General features: G+C 40.4%; 1 protein-coding gene across 2 annotated transcripts in view; it reads left to right on the forward strand.

Annotated features, from left to right (window-relative positions):
• LOC136884465 (proton-coupled amino acid transporter-like protein pathetic) overlaps positions 1-13,314 on the forward strand; it is a 95,140-nt gene that overhangs the window by 66,643 nt on the left and 15,183 nt on the right. For both annotated transcript variants that reach the window (XM_067156655.2, XM_068229883.1), the window contains exon 8: positions 5,054-5,232. In XM_067156655.2, the coding sequence (XP_067012756.1) occupies positions 5,054-5,232 (179 nt within the window). The remainder of the gene's footprint in view (positions 1-5,053; positions 5,233-13,314) is intronic.

Here is a 13,314-nt window from a genome sequence, read left to right on the forward strand (position 1 = left end):
GAAAACGTTAGTTCTTTAATATGTTCGACGGTAATCATACTGTACGGCGCAATCATAACACTACGCCTACATATAAATCACAACCTTTCTCCTAATTTCACCTCGTCACGGTCACCTCACGAGATCATTCATCAACACACAGCTAAACATCGCGCTCTCCAGTGAGTATGGCTAACATGAGTCAAGTGCGAGGAGACAGTAGTTACAGTCGTTACTCGTTTCGTTAGTTAATAATCCTAAAAATTACAAGACTATTTTAAATATATACCGGCACATTTAACTCAGGTAAGTGCCTCAGTAAAATAGTTCCTATTTTTAGGAGAGAAATGGCACAAACTGACCCCTGTTAAATAGAAATCAAATCAGCAATGTTTCGGGTAGGTTGGCTGCAACCATAGGCCGCGGCAGAAACGCGCCGGAATCTCCGTTAGAACAGCACATCTCTACTGTGCCTCTGATTGGCTCCCTCAAGGCCAGTCGAGCGAGACTCGGAGTATTTGGTCCGCTATGAGAGAGCGCCCTCCTGCGCCGGGCTAGCAGCGCATCGGGCCGCAGTACAGTACAACTCGCGCCCTTGATAATAATAGTAAAATATTTCGCTTGTTAACATTTAAGATTAAAATTCCCTAATTTAATGGAAGCCCGTGGGGGGCGCGCGCCTTAGCGCCTCCCAAACGAGCCGCCACTGTCTTGACGACAAGATGCAACGATATTTTTTGCCGTAACTATGAAGCAAGTCTTCCAGCGGAACGCACTCTCACCGTATTAATTCTCGGAACTCCGCCAGAGCGCTCTGTTACTAGTACTGTGCACGCTCCCTATATTTTACCATCTGATGAAGTTAGCCAATGAGATCGCTTCGCGGGCGAATTCAAATGAGTTTTGCGAGGCGGTGTTGCTAAATCTGCACGCGGGTCAAGACAAGTTGAGAACACCAATCAAAGAAAGAAACGTCGCCAGCGAAGGGATTTGAACATGAACCTCCGAGCACATAGCAAGTACGCTGCGATGATACCAGTTGGAAGCGAATGTGTGTTTGATGCTGATTTCTCAGCATAGCTGTCAAGCTGTTCATAAGCCACATTCTGTTTTTGCAGCCGCGCTTCGCAGAACCCATTGATTTCGTCCACAAAGTGATCTGATTGCCTAATTTCTGCAGAGTCGGTGAGAGAGAAATGTACAGGGTGGGCAAAATAAAAGTGGCCCGGAAAATATAAGACTGACGCGGAATTGACCCTTCTTAATGAACAGGAGAACTGCCCATCACAGGAAACTGTGATTTCGATGCACTAATCGGCTGCTGTTGCATGTCCGCGTGTGAATATCTCCCGCATGCTCTGTCCCGAGTACGTCACTGTCTCATTACTCATTAGTACGTGTGAGTGAGTGAGAGGAACAGTTGAATGCAACACAAAATGGTGTTCACGATCAAACAGCGAGCGGTCATTGTCCAGTGTTATGCGAAAAACGATTCGCGATTGAACTGTGCGGAACTGTTTGCGCAAGAGTTTAAGACTGGAAGTGTTTTGGCAAAATCTCCAGCAAAGTCTGCAATGCAAAACTTATGGTGCGAAACGGGCTCTGCAGCGAATGGAAATCGAAACTATCCGAAAAGAGCTGAAATACTACAAAACTTAGCTCGAGTGAAGGAAAGCCTGGAAAGCAGTCCGACGAAATCTTAACGCCGTTTAAACATTATCAAAAAGGACCTGCATCTGTATCCTTACAAATATACTGTTGCGCATGCGTTAAACCAAGTATTACTCGTGCAACTTTTAGTGATACCTGGGCTCGCTAGTGTTGATTCGTTTATCTTCGAGATTTGCATTGGCAACCTTTGAAACACAAACCATGAATCGCTTATTCATCGCCGTGAGACATCTGGCGTACAGTTTACGTACTAGTACTGTTGTTGTTTACACAGCAAAGCCAAACTACAGAATTCGTGCTAGGAACAAGATTCGCATCGAGAAATGTCATATAATGTGTGTGTGACACAGTTATTGGCCTAACATAATAAAGGTTTAGAAAATTCATATCGATCGATCGATCATATTATCGATTCAATTCAGATTTAATTTCCATTCAGTTGGCAGTATTACCGGAACACCCCCGTAACACCTGGTATCACTAAAAGTGTAATACTTGGCTTTGACTATACATTGAGTTGAGTTCTATTAAAAAACTTTGGCCTCGGAACTGATCCTTCATATTTATTTGTTAAAATAATCCAAACTGGTCTTCTTAACTAATAAAACCATAGGCGATATATAGTATTGTCAGTCCGTTTTCCTCATAGCAGGGGCGTAGTCAAAGGGGGTTACTTTACTGGGGGTTAGAACCCCTGCCCCCTCATGGAATTTTTACAAACGAAAATACACAGAAAATGACAATAAACAAGTAAAAGTCGATTCAAAGGGTTGACTCTTTTGAACATTCACAGAGACATAATTATAAAACCGACAGATCTCTTGGATGTATTTTTAAAGAAGCCCCGAAAGATGGATTTTAGATTATAATCTGAACGCACCATTCGCCGTAAAACTATTTACCTTCATCATATTGTTTTTGCTCTGTATTTTAATGCAAGATTTTGATGATGATGATGATGATGATGATGCTTGTTGTTTAAAGGGGCCTAACATCTAGGTCATCGGCCCCTAATGATACAAAATAAGACGAAATGTGATGACAAATTAAAAGACAAAAAACTCCACTGACCAGAATTCAAAACGTGAGGACAAAGAATGTATGGATGGGTATGAATTTAAAACAGGCAGTGAATCCGACCCGCAATGCCTCACATGCACAGAAACTGACGAAAAACAATAGTACGGTATTACTGACCAAGGGACTGCTTCTATAGCATAATACTGAATCGATGATACTTGTACCAAAATCCAAGTCATCCGCCCCTCATAATGTTACTTATCACTAGGAAAGTAGAACCATGGTATTTGTCATGTTGCGGTACTAATCAAAAGTAGCGTAGACTCGCGGTATTCCACACATTATGGTACTACTCACAGGTAATGAAATTTGCACATGCAATACAGACCTATGGTGTTTCGCACATTGCCGCGCCATTTACAGGCAACGCAACGCAAACCTATGGTGTTCATCACATAATGTACTAACCACAGGGACCCCGCACTATCCCATGGTGTCGCTCATATAGTGGTACTAATGACAGGTGTTGTAAAAGCCGGCAACGCACTCTGTTGCTACTAATCACAAACCTATTTTGTACTTAACATAGTGGTACTACGTGCAAGTAAAAGCGACCCATGGTGTTACAAGTAGTCTCATGGTTCCAATTCGATCATCCCTTAGTCGCCCCTTTTAGCCGCCTCTTACGACAAGCAGGGGATACTGTGGGTGTATTCTTCGTCTGAGGCCCACACCCACAGGGGGTTGTGTACTTGGTCCGCGAGAAGTATTTTATTTCCCTCAAGTCCGCCGGCAAGCCGGTTAGTACCCCTTATCCGCCATCTGGGACTGGCCACGTGGGAGTATCTCCTCTCCCCTTGCTACGCCAGCATAGTAGGTTCGTGGTGGAAGATTTTGTAGAGTGTCGGTATTGCAATCTGAATGTCAACATAATTTACTTGTTTCACTGTTCTTATTGACCTCACGCACAGGTAACTTCATTATGTAGTATCACTGTCTTCGTGATCTACAGGCCGTACTGTAGCTCCGATGACGTCACGTAAAGAGGGGAACTGTTTCCTCCGTCCGACCCGTGAAGTACAAGGACATGATACGTCTGTACCTTGACATTATGAAATATTCACAAATGTTGTATTAATATAACAAGTGGAATCATTAACACTTGCAATCGCATCATAACTTGTAAGTCAGGTGTATGTAATTTTAGAAGAAGTAGGTTTGAAGTGTGATTTACGCGGTCAAAGCTTGAGAGTTTTACTCGTCAATGAACCAAACAAATAATTAGAAGACAATAAACATACAATAATAATAACAACAACATATTTTATCTCCATAACTCTAGATGGCCATAAATACAGTAGATTTCTTGTTTTTTTTGTTTTTTTTCTTGACGCTTCTGGCGCTATTTTTCAGACCCTTTCTTCCACACAACCATCTGTATAAATTTTTTTTTCCAATATTAATGCAATAACCAGGAAGATGTTAATTACTTCCCACATTCACGGAAATTGCCGAGGACTAATTTCTTAACTATTAATGAAATATTAATTAATTATTAAGTTGCATTGCTTCTAACATCTAAATATTATCTACCAGCAATAGAATATTGGTTACTATCCGTTTTTATGCTTGTTCTGTATCAACAATGAAACGCCCGGCTGTAAATCTGTGTAGCAAGAAAGTCAAAAGCAGAACTCATCATCAGCTCGGGAAAATGAGTGAAACATACTCCTTTATTCTTCGTAACAGGTACAGTTTCGGTTGGGATGTTTTTTTAAATTAATATATTAGTGTGTATATTTACTTGTATACCGGTAGTTGTATTTCTACCGTGGTACGCACACGTTCTTAGCATTGTGACACTTCCGTGCACTGTATTTAAATTCACAACACATATTTCCAAAAACATGTATTATACGATAACAATTAAATGAATTCCACGAAAAGTATTACGTCCCTTGAATTTATTTTACCCACCACAAGAAGATACAATACCTAACTTAAACTATGAGGTCTCATCATTTTAACAGCTGCTTACATAAATCCTGATGTGATAAATTTAAAGAACAAACATGCAATATACTTATATATAAAGTTCTGTGTTTCACAGTCACAGTTATCCAAACAATGCTCCGAGTTCTTATGAATTCAATTCACAAGTACAACTTGTACTGTAACACTCACTTAGCTCGCCTCAATTGATCAGCTGATTGGCTTGGCGCGCTTTCTACAGTACGGCCTGAATAATACGAAGGCAGTGGTAGTATCATATTTTGTAAAACTATAACCAGGTCGATCCTGGCTACGCTACTGCCTCGTAGTAAAGTAGACTGATTGCTAAACAGCCCTTCGTACGTTAATACATGTATTTTATTTTCCTCAGGTGATGCCAGTTGAGAACAGCATGAAGAACCCAGGCTTTTTTCTTGGCTGTCCCGGTATTCTCAACATTTCTATGACCACTGTCGTAACTTTGTATGCTGTCATCGGTTTCTTCGGTTACATGCAGTACGGGGAAGAGACGAAAGGAAGTGTCACCCTCAATCTTCCAGTTGAAGAAGTGTAAGTCTTTAAAACCCAACCTAAAAATGTATATTTCTTAAGGCCCACTCTCCCTTGGTCGCGGAGAGAGGAAATCCGGAGAATTTCTCTTGCATGCGCCCATACCTACGAGAAGCGCGCCTCGCCATTTGTATAGCTGTTCGTCAAAACCTGTCTGTCAGTTCGGTTATACATGAAGCGTTGGAACAGCCGAACACAATTAATGGATCGTTTGTTACCTATTGCTCTGTTGGCTGAAGATGCTAAAGGGGAAGAACAAGAGCAAAATCGGAGATTTTGGGTTCACGACATTAATATATCTAGAAATTTAAACGGTGAATTTTCTACATTTTTTCAGTCGTTGTTGCGCCATGGACAGAAATTCCAAGTGTATTTTCGAATGAGCATTGTGAAATTTCAACAGCTATTTCAACTTGTTGATGAACATTTATATAGGCCTAAGCTTGCTTTTATTTTTTGTACAAGTTGCTTTACGTTGCACCGACACAGATAGGTCTTATGGAGGCGATGGGACAGGAAATGTCTACGAGTGGGAAGGAAGCGTCCGTGGCCTTAATTAGGGCACAACCCCAGCATTCGCCTGGTGTGAAAATGGGAAACCACGGAAAACCCTCTTCAGAGCTGCCGACAGTGGGGCTCGAACTCACTTTCTCCCGAATACTGGATACTGACCGCACTTAAGCGACTGCAGCTATCGAGCTCGGCATATAAGCATTTGACGAGATTTTGCGAACGCAATCCGATTGCCTGTTAAATCAGGTCGTAAGTGAGCCAAGGGTCGCGATGTTTAAAATGTGTGTTCAGCTTCTTGCTTCTTACACCCGTTTTAAGAGAACTGAGATCTGACAGTCGGAATACGAAGTTCGGTTCATATCTTCCTGTTAGATTTTAGTATTGGTGTTTTGGTTATAATTCTAAGTGTCTTGTTTTGAAAAACTTATAATTTTTAAAGTGGAGTTTTTGGAATATAGCCCCAGGTCTTACAACCATACAACAGGATGAGTCTGATAGATGCTAGGTAAATATTTCTCTTGATACTTGTAGAGATATATTTATTTCGCAGCAGTGGTCTCAGAGCTTTCATCCGTGTCGTGGCACGTTGATCTCCAGGACATACTTCTGTCCATTGTTAATCCAAAATATTTCAATTTGTTTGTCCAAGACATGGGGACATTATTTATAGTAAGTTGACCAATTTTAGACGGATACTTAGTGAAAATAATTGCTGAGTTTTAGTGGGATTTATTCTCACCTTGTTTCGGACTCACCACTCCCAGAAAGATGAGATCCATTGTTGGATTGCACGGACAGCATAATCATTTCTCCTCATACAGGTGTAAATGGCAATGCCATCCGCGTATTGCTGGACGTCGACTCCTTGACGGGCTGGAAGGTCGTTCACATATAGGTGCAAATTCGCAGTCTCATTCCGACCAGTACGAAACGCCTTGACCCATCGTGCGACCGTCCAATACGGTAACGCAGTCTCGCAGGTTCCCGTAATCCTCGACAATATTATGATGCATTTTTGCCAAGGGCAACCTCGATTTTTATCCATGAACGCTAATCACCTTTTGCAAACATGCTTTAGATCGGTGAAATCGACACTCTTCACTTCATCGCCACACTCCCAACTGGATGCCCGACAAATGCACACTACACATCGACAAGAGCGGCACATGTCCGCTCCCATATCCTCTTTGCGCATGCCCCATATCCTGCGAGTGTCTGGACTACGTTGTCACTACTTTATTTACAGCCCTCGTACTTCGTCAGTATTAATATTTTTGAAGCATTAATGAAACTTGAGATTTTCATGTGAGATATCAACCATGGACATATTTTAGGACCTACAGTTTTGAGTGGAATCCAAACCAAAATGGCATAAATTTTAATTTTGGAAGTCAATTTCGATAATTTAAATGCATTCCTTAATCCTTTATAATGAGCAATACAAATTCGTGGTCCGTTTAATACTACATTAATTCAGCTACAAGACTGCCCACATTGGCAATGTCCTCTAAGCAACTCTAAGCTTCGCAGTGAGAGGGGAGTATGGACATTACTTTTGAAATCCGACCTCACCAATCAAATGCTGCCAGAGATAATCTACTACGAGCGCGAAAAATAGTTCTTCCGGAGATAACCCCTCCGTTCTCAGCACCAGTCTATAAAAGAGTCCACCCATTTTTTTTTTCTTTTTACTTCGAGGAACGCTAAGTCCGCTCCCCCGCGTGGCGATCAACACATGCTTCCGACATGTTAATTCTAAGGGGTTGGGAAAAAGTGATACTTAGTATCCTGTCTGTTTCCATGCCACCGGGCAAATATGGTATTAAGGAATTTGGTATTGGAAATTGGTGATAAGGACCAACAGAAAACGCCAATGGCAAAAATAGAAACATGCATGCAGATAAAAACCTGGCAAGTTCTACACAGGACATGCAGGCTGGACTTTCAATCAATCAATGACTTGCATTTAGAGCTGTCACCCAGGTGCCAGATTCCTTATCAATTATTCACCTAGACTTTTCTTAAAATGATTTCAAAGAACTTTGACATTTATCAGACATTTCCCTTAATACATTATTTCAATCCGTAATTCCTCTTCTTCTAAACGAACACTTGCGCTCGAATTTGTCCTCTTGAATTCTAACTTTTATCTTCATATTCCTGACCCGGTCGAAGGACTGGAAACAGGCTGTGGATTTTAATTTGTTCTGTTTTGAAAGCTCAACACTAGCTTATTCGTTCACAAATTTCATTACACGTCCTCTTCCCACGGAAAGCTCGGATCATACCGCTTAGTCGAACAGCTCGTGTTCAGAGGTAGTGTTAGGTAGGAATATGTATAATGTACAAATCATAATAATTTTCATCTTGGATAGACAGGCGAGCAGTTCTATCGACGGACGTACGGGGTGAGAAATGGGCGGCGGAGGCAAGTTAGCAGAAGCGCATTCAAGTTATGCAGTTAGCCGCTAGAATGAGACACCATACGAGCCATAGTCCTGCGCTCTCATCGGTAGTAGTTGGAATTAATAGCCCTGGGGTCCATCGACCCGTCGGCCAAATATTTCCCAGAATTCATTGTTACTTATTTCCTGAGTTCAGAAAGCCAACACCTAAACTCCAAAGTACCGAAGCGCCACACGTGCCTTTTATATGTATGTTGGCGTCTCTTCATCTTCACCTTGTCTTACGAGCATGATGGCTATTCTAGGCTGTTCCAGGATTTCGTACTCGAGAAAATATAGTGAAAATGTTAAGTGTGTTCATCTCCAGCGTTCACATGAGACACATGAAGCGCTCGCGGCCTACTCGGAAAGGATGTTCTCTAGCAGTGCTCAGTGCTGCCAACCTCTGTACTTAGGAACTATGCTTGCTTCGCTTGCTTCGATAGCTGGTAGTGGTGGGGGTGGTGATTGTTAGTTTGGCTCTTGCCGTGGACAAGACCATTGGTCTGGATAGTTAGGATTCTTGCCGTAGACAAGACTATTGGTCTGGATAGTTAGGATTCTTGCCATGGACAAGACCATTGGTCTGGACGGTTAGAAGCCGCGAAGCGGCGTTAGGCCCCTAGTTTCGTGAGGAAAGACGATTGGTCTGGACGGTTAGGATTCTTGCCGTGGAGAAAACCATTGGTCTGGATAATTAGGATTCTTGCCGTGGACAAGGCCATTGGTCTGGACGGTTAGAAGCCGCGAAGCGGCGTTAGGCCCCTAGTTTCGTGAGGAAAGACGATTGGTCTGGACGGTTAGGATTCTTGCCGTGGAGAAAACCATTGGTCTGGATAGTTAGGATTCTTGCCGTGGACAAGACCATTGGTCTGGACGGTTAGAAGCGGCATTAGGCCCCTAGTTTCGTATACGACTTGCGCTTTTATTGTGCTGCGGGTTGGTAACGGATTATCATCAAAACGTGATCACTTGCCACTTTACATTGGCCAATAAGAATACAAGTATCTACTTCAGAAATGAACATGGCGTGTAATAATCTTCATTAGGTTATAAAAGTAGATGTGCTTCTTGGGGCGGGATGGTGGGTTCCTGGACATCGCAAAGAACACATCCCTCCTCTGAGACGCTCTCAAAGTAAGATTTCACTAATTCCACTCACTTGTAACGTTACAATTTACGCCGGTCTACGGGCTGTACTAATGCCATCATATTTAATAAGAAATGCTTTAGCGGTTGAAGCTAAAAATATCTTATCAGACAAACTGAAAAAACATTTTTTTCTCTTAGATCGTTGACGAATCAATAGACAAAAGCATTAGCTGTTGTAGTTAGATATTATGGTGACGAGACAAAAATGGTAGAAGACTCTTTCCTAAGCGTCATAGATGTAACTGAATCCACTAGTTCATTTTTGTTTCAAGCAATAGTTTCGCTTTTTGAAGAATTAGAAATACCCCTCAAAAACTTGTTAGGATTTGCAGCTGATAATGCCTCTGTGATGATGGGACAGCATACGGGGATTAAAGCTAGGCTTAAAGAGCTGAATAAGTATTTATTTGTATCTAGATGCATTTGTCACAGCTTTGTGTTCCTCAGAAGCATGTAAAAGCCTTCTTAATTCTGTAGAAGAGCTGTGTAGTGATGTAGGGCCTATACAAGTTTATTCAAAGAAAGCCAAAAAGATTAGGGGAATTTAAGGAAATTCAACATTTATTAAATCTTAAAGCGCATAGCTTACTTAGATTAGCCAAAACACGGTGGTTGTCTATGAATGATGTAGTTCAAAGGATCGTAGAACGGTGGAATGAATTACTATCTTGTTTTAGTTTATGTGCTGTAGAAGATGGGATAGAGATAGCCCAGTCTATTTTAAACGCTCTGCAAGATCCTATTATAAAGGGATACTTTTTATTCTTGACTTTTTTCCTCCCAACTGTGGCCCAGCTCAATTTAGAATATCAGGGTACTTCATATAGACTTCACCAGTTGCTCTCATCTTTGGGAGATAGAATGAAAATGATTTTGAAATATTATGTGAAGTCAGAATATGTAAATAACACACCGATTCAAGATATAAATCCCGCAGATAATAGATATTTCTTACCTATTGAGAACATATATTTAGGAGGTAGAGTAGAAGCTCTTATATTGCAGCAGAACAAGAAGGAAATGGAAAAAAAGTATAAGAAATTTCAAAGTCAAGTGCCTATCATTTTATGTTGAATTCTGCAAACAGGTTTTTAAGAGGGTGGATTTTTGTGATCCTATTTTAAGAAATCTGTCCATGTTGAACCCAGAAAACTGCAAAAGGGATGGCAGTTTCATCAGTATAATCCCATTAGCTGTACATTTCCCTAATGTAATCACGGAAAGTGTTTATGAAGAGTTAGATAGGGAATGGCAGTTAGCCAAATCCAAAGAATCACTAAAAGAAAACCAGGACTTCGTGAAATTTTGGAACTCTGTTTTTGAATTGAAAAATCCTGTAGGTGATTACATACTTCCAAATTTAACGAAATTTATGAGGGAAATGCTCTGTTTACCACATTCTTCTGCTGCTACAGAACGGGTCTTTTCTGCTGTTACTATGAATAAGACCAAATTGAGAAACAAACTCCAATCCAGTACGTTGAATGGACTCCTTTTAACAAAGGAGAAACTAAAACATTCGTCTGCCCAAAATTTTCATATTTCGAAACAGCTTCTTGCTTTGGCAAAGTCTTGCAAGGATTAAGACAAGAGCAAAAAAGACAGCCAACATTTGATTAGTAGTATGATGACAAAAGGCGTGCGTGCGTGCGTGTGGTGTGAATGTTCAACTGAAATGCGTGAGAATATTCATAGTGTTTATATGATTAACATAAATGTCTATCAACTCATAGTTAGATTAGAACTGGAAGTCTTAAGAGGGTGGTGACAGAGATTGCAACATTTCTGCTTTCCATCATATAGGCTACATCAAAACTGGTAAGTTCACATTATTATACATTTCTAATTTAATCAATGATTATTTGTGATAAGCATACTTTGTTTTCTATACTGCCTTTATGAATATTCCCACTCTATTGTGCGAAAACAAGATTTAGTACTTTTCTTCGTAATATAGTACCTTTTTAGGGGGAAATTTAGTACGAATTTTTTGTCTTGTGGCAACCCTGCTCCCAGTCAGCTGCGAGTCCGAGTAATGTATAGAATGTGACCGAGTTTTCTGAGCGAAAGCCGATTGTATCTTCTCTAATTTTACTCCAAGACTATATTAATTAATTGTATAGGTATATCCCCTAGTATATTACGGACTATTTTCAGCGTTTTAGCCTTAAACAGCCGCAATATGAACTACGGACCAGAAACGCTAAAACTAGCGGGAGGAAGGAAGAATGTGTACAGCGGTAATTAGAAAATTCTATCACGCTTCATTATCTAAATATTGAATAGGAGCCAGCAAGCCTTTTCCTAAAGATTACAATTACTTGAGTATTGTACATTGATAAATATATAAATGTACCTCCACAAGACAAATCAAAAATAGATATTTAAACACGCACTTTCTCCCCTTGCTTATAGACTTCGATTCATATATATATTTAAGGTTGATGGCTTACATGAAAGTGCAGATACAGCCTTTGTCCACCACCAAAGGCACGTGAATATTCTTGAGTTTCCCATTGCCGGTTCCTTTGAATATTTGACCATCAGCCACAAGGTGAAGATCACTATCATAAATTTGCATCTGATGGATTATTTCGTATTCAGAAAATCGGAAATAGATGGAGCACCTGTTTCCAACTGCAAATCATTGTGTTATGCTGGATACAGACTTTTCAGTGAAAAGTTTGTTTTGTTTATAAAATGTTAATTTCAATCGGGTAAAATTCTAAAACGCAATGCTGTGAAATCCGAGTACACAAAACATAAGACCTATAATGTGAAGCTTATTTTAGGAGTACCTGGTGATATTATAGGAGAGGAATGTGAACGTTTTGCTAGAACAGGCCCCAAGGCATGTTGTAAGCATATTGCTTCTGTAAGCTACGCATTAGAGCACTTCCTCAAGACTGGTATTATTCAGTGTTCAGAAACATGCAGCCAAAATTTATGAACTTTTCAGCATCCCCGTACCAAATGGTTGAGGCCTGTTAGCCCTATGAAAGTATAATATTTGCCTTTGGAACAAGTTTTGCTATTATAATCTCAGTTGAACCAGTTATAACTCTAGTCGAGGGGTATTTCTGTCTAAAAGCAATGTGGTTGTTTTCAAGGGCATTTTCTCTCAGGCCAAATGTTAAACACTTTAAATTGGCAGTACGTGAAATTAATCCAGACATTAAATTTGTATGGATTGCGAAGTTAAGACCTACTTCTTTGTCAGATTTGTTGGTCCTTAGCTTCATAACTGTCAGGAAGAAACACAGTCTGGGTTCAAGATGGAATATCTGTAAATTGTATCTGTTGTCTCCCAGAACAGCAAACACCAAATTACAATGTTGGACGTCTACAACCCCTGTGTAAAGCAATACGGCATCAGGATTACGCATTGTTTGCTCAACAACCAAATCACCTGTCTTTGAAAATGGGAGTCACAAATGTAACATTTACTTCTTCGGGTATATTCACGATTTCTTCCCGTACTTCAAAGAAGGTGATTTCTGCATATTCCGATATTGTAGGCTTATCGTGGTAATCCGGCAATTTTCTGGTGTATGGCCTCTTCCTTGTTTTTGTTGTGTTCGTGGTACACGGAAAAAGCGATGGAACAGTGCCCGGTTTTAATCTTGCTCTCTCACCTTTAAATACAAACGCATAAATTCGGTGGTTGTTATCAAAATGCCTAATCAGTTTATAGGTAGGCAATAGGAATTATTTCCCTTCGTAAATCGCACTTACCCAACAAAGTTTTCGTGAAGACACCGGGTTGAAAATAACGGGAACACACTTTAATATTTTCGGTCAGATTCTTCTCACCGAAATTTTTCCTTCTAATAGCATGTAACCATATCTTCCTCATTTCTTTATTTTGTGGAAACTGGTGAAACGAAAATGGGCTTCCCTGATTTTTCAAAGAGGAACACTGCAGTAGCTCGGTATAGTCACGAAAATAACAATTTAAGCAAGTTAAATTCGT

Source organism: Anabrus simplex, chromosome 12 (assembly GCF_040414725.1).
Source record: "Anabrus simplex isolate iqAnaSimp1 chromosome 12, ASM4041472v1, whole genome shotgun sequence".
NCBI lineage: Eukaryota > Metazoa > Arthropoda > Insecta > Orthoptera > Tettigoniidae > Anabrus > Anabrus simplex.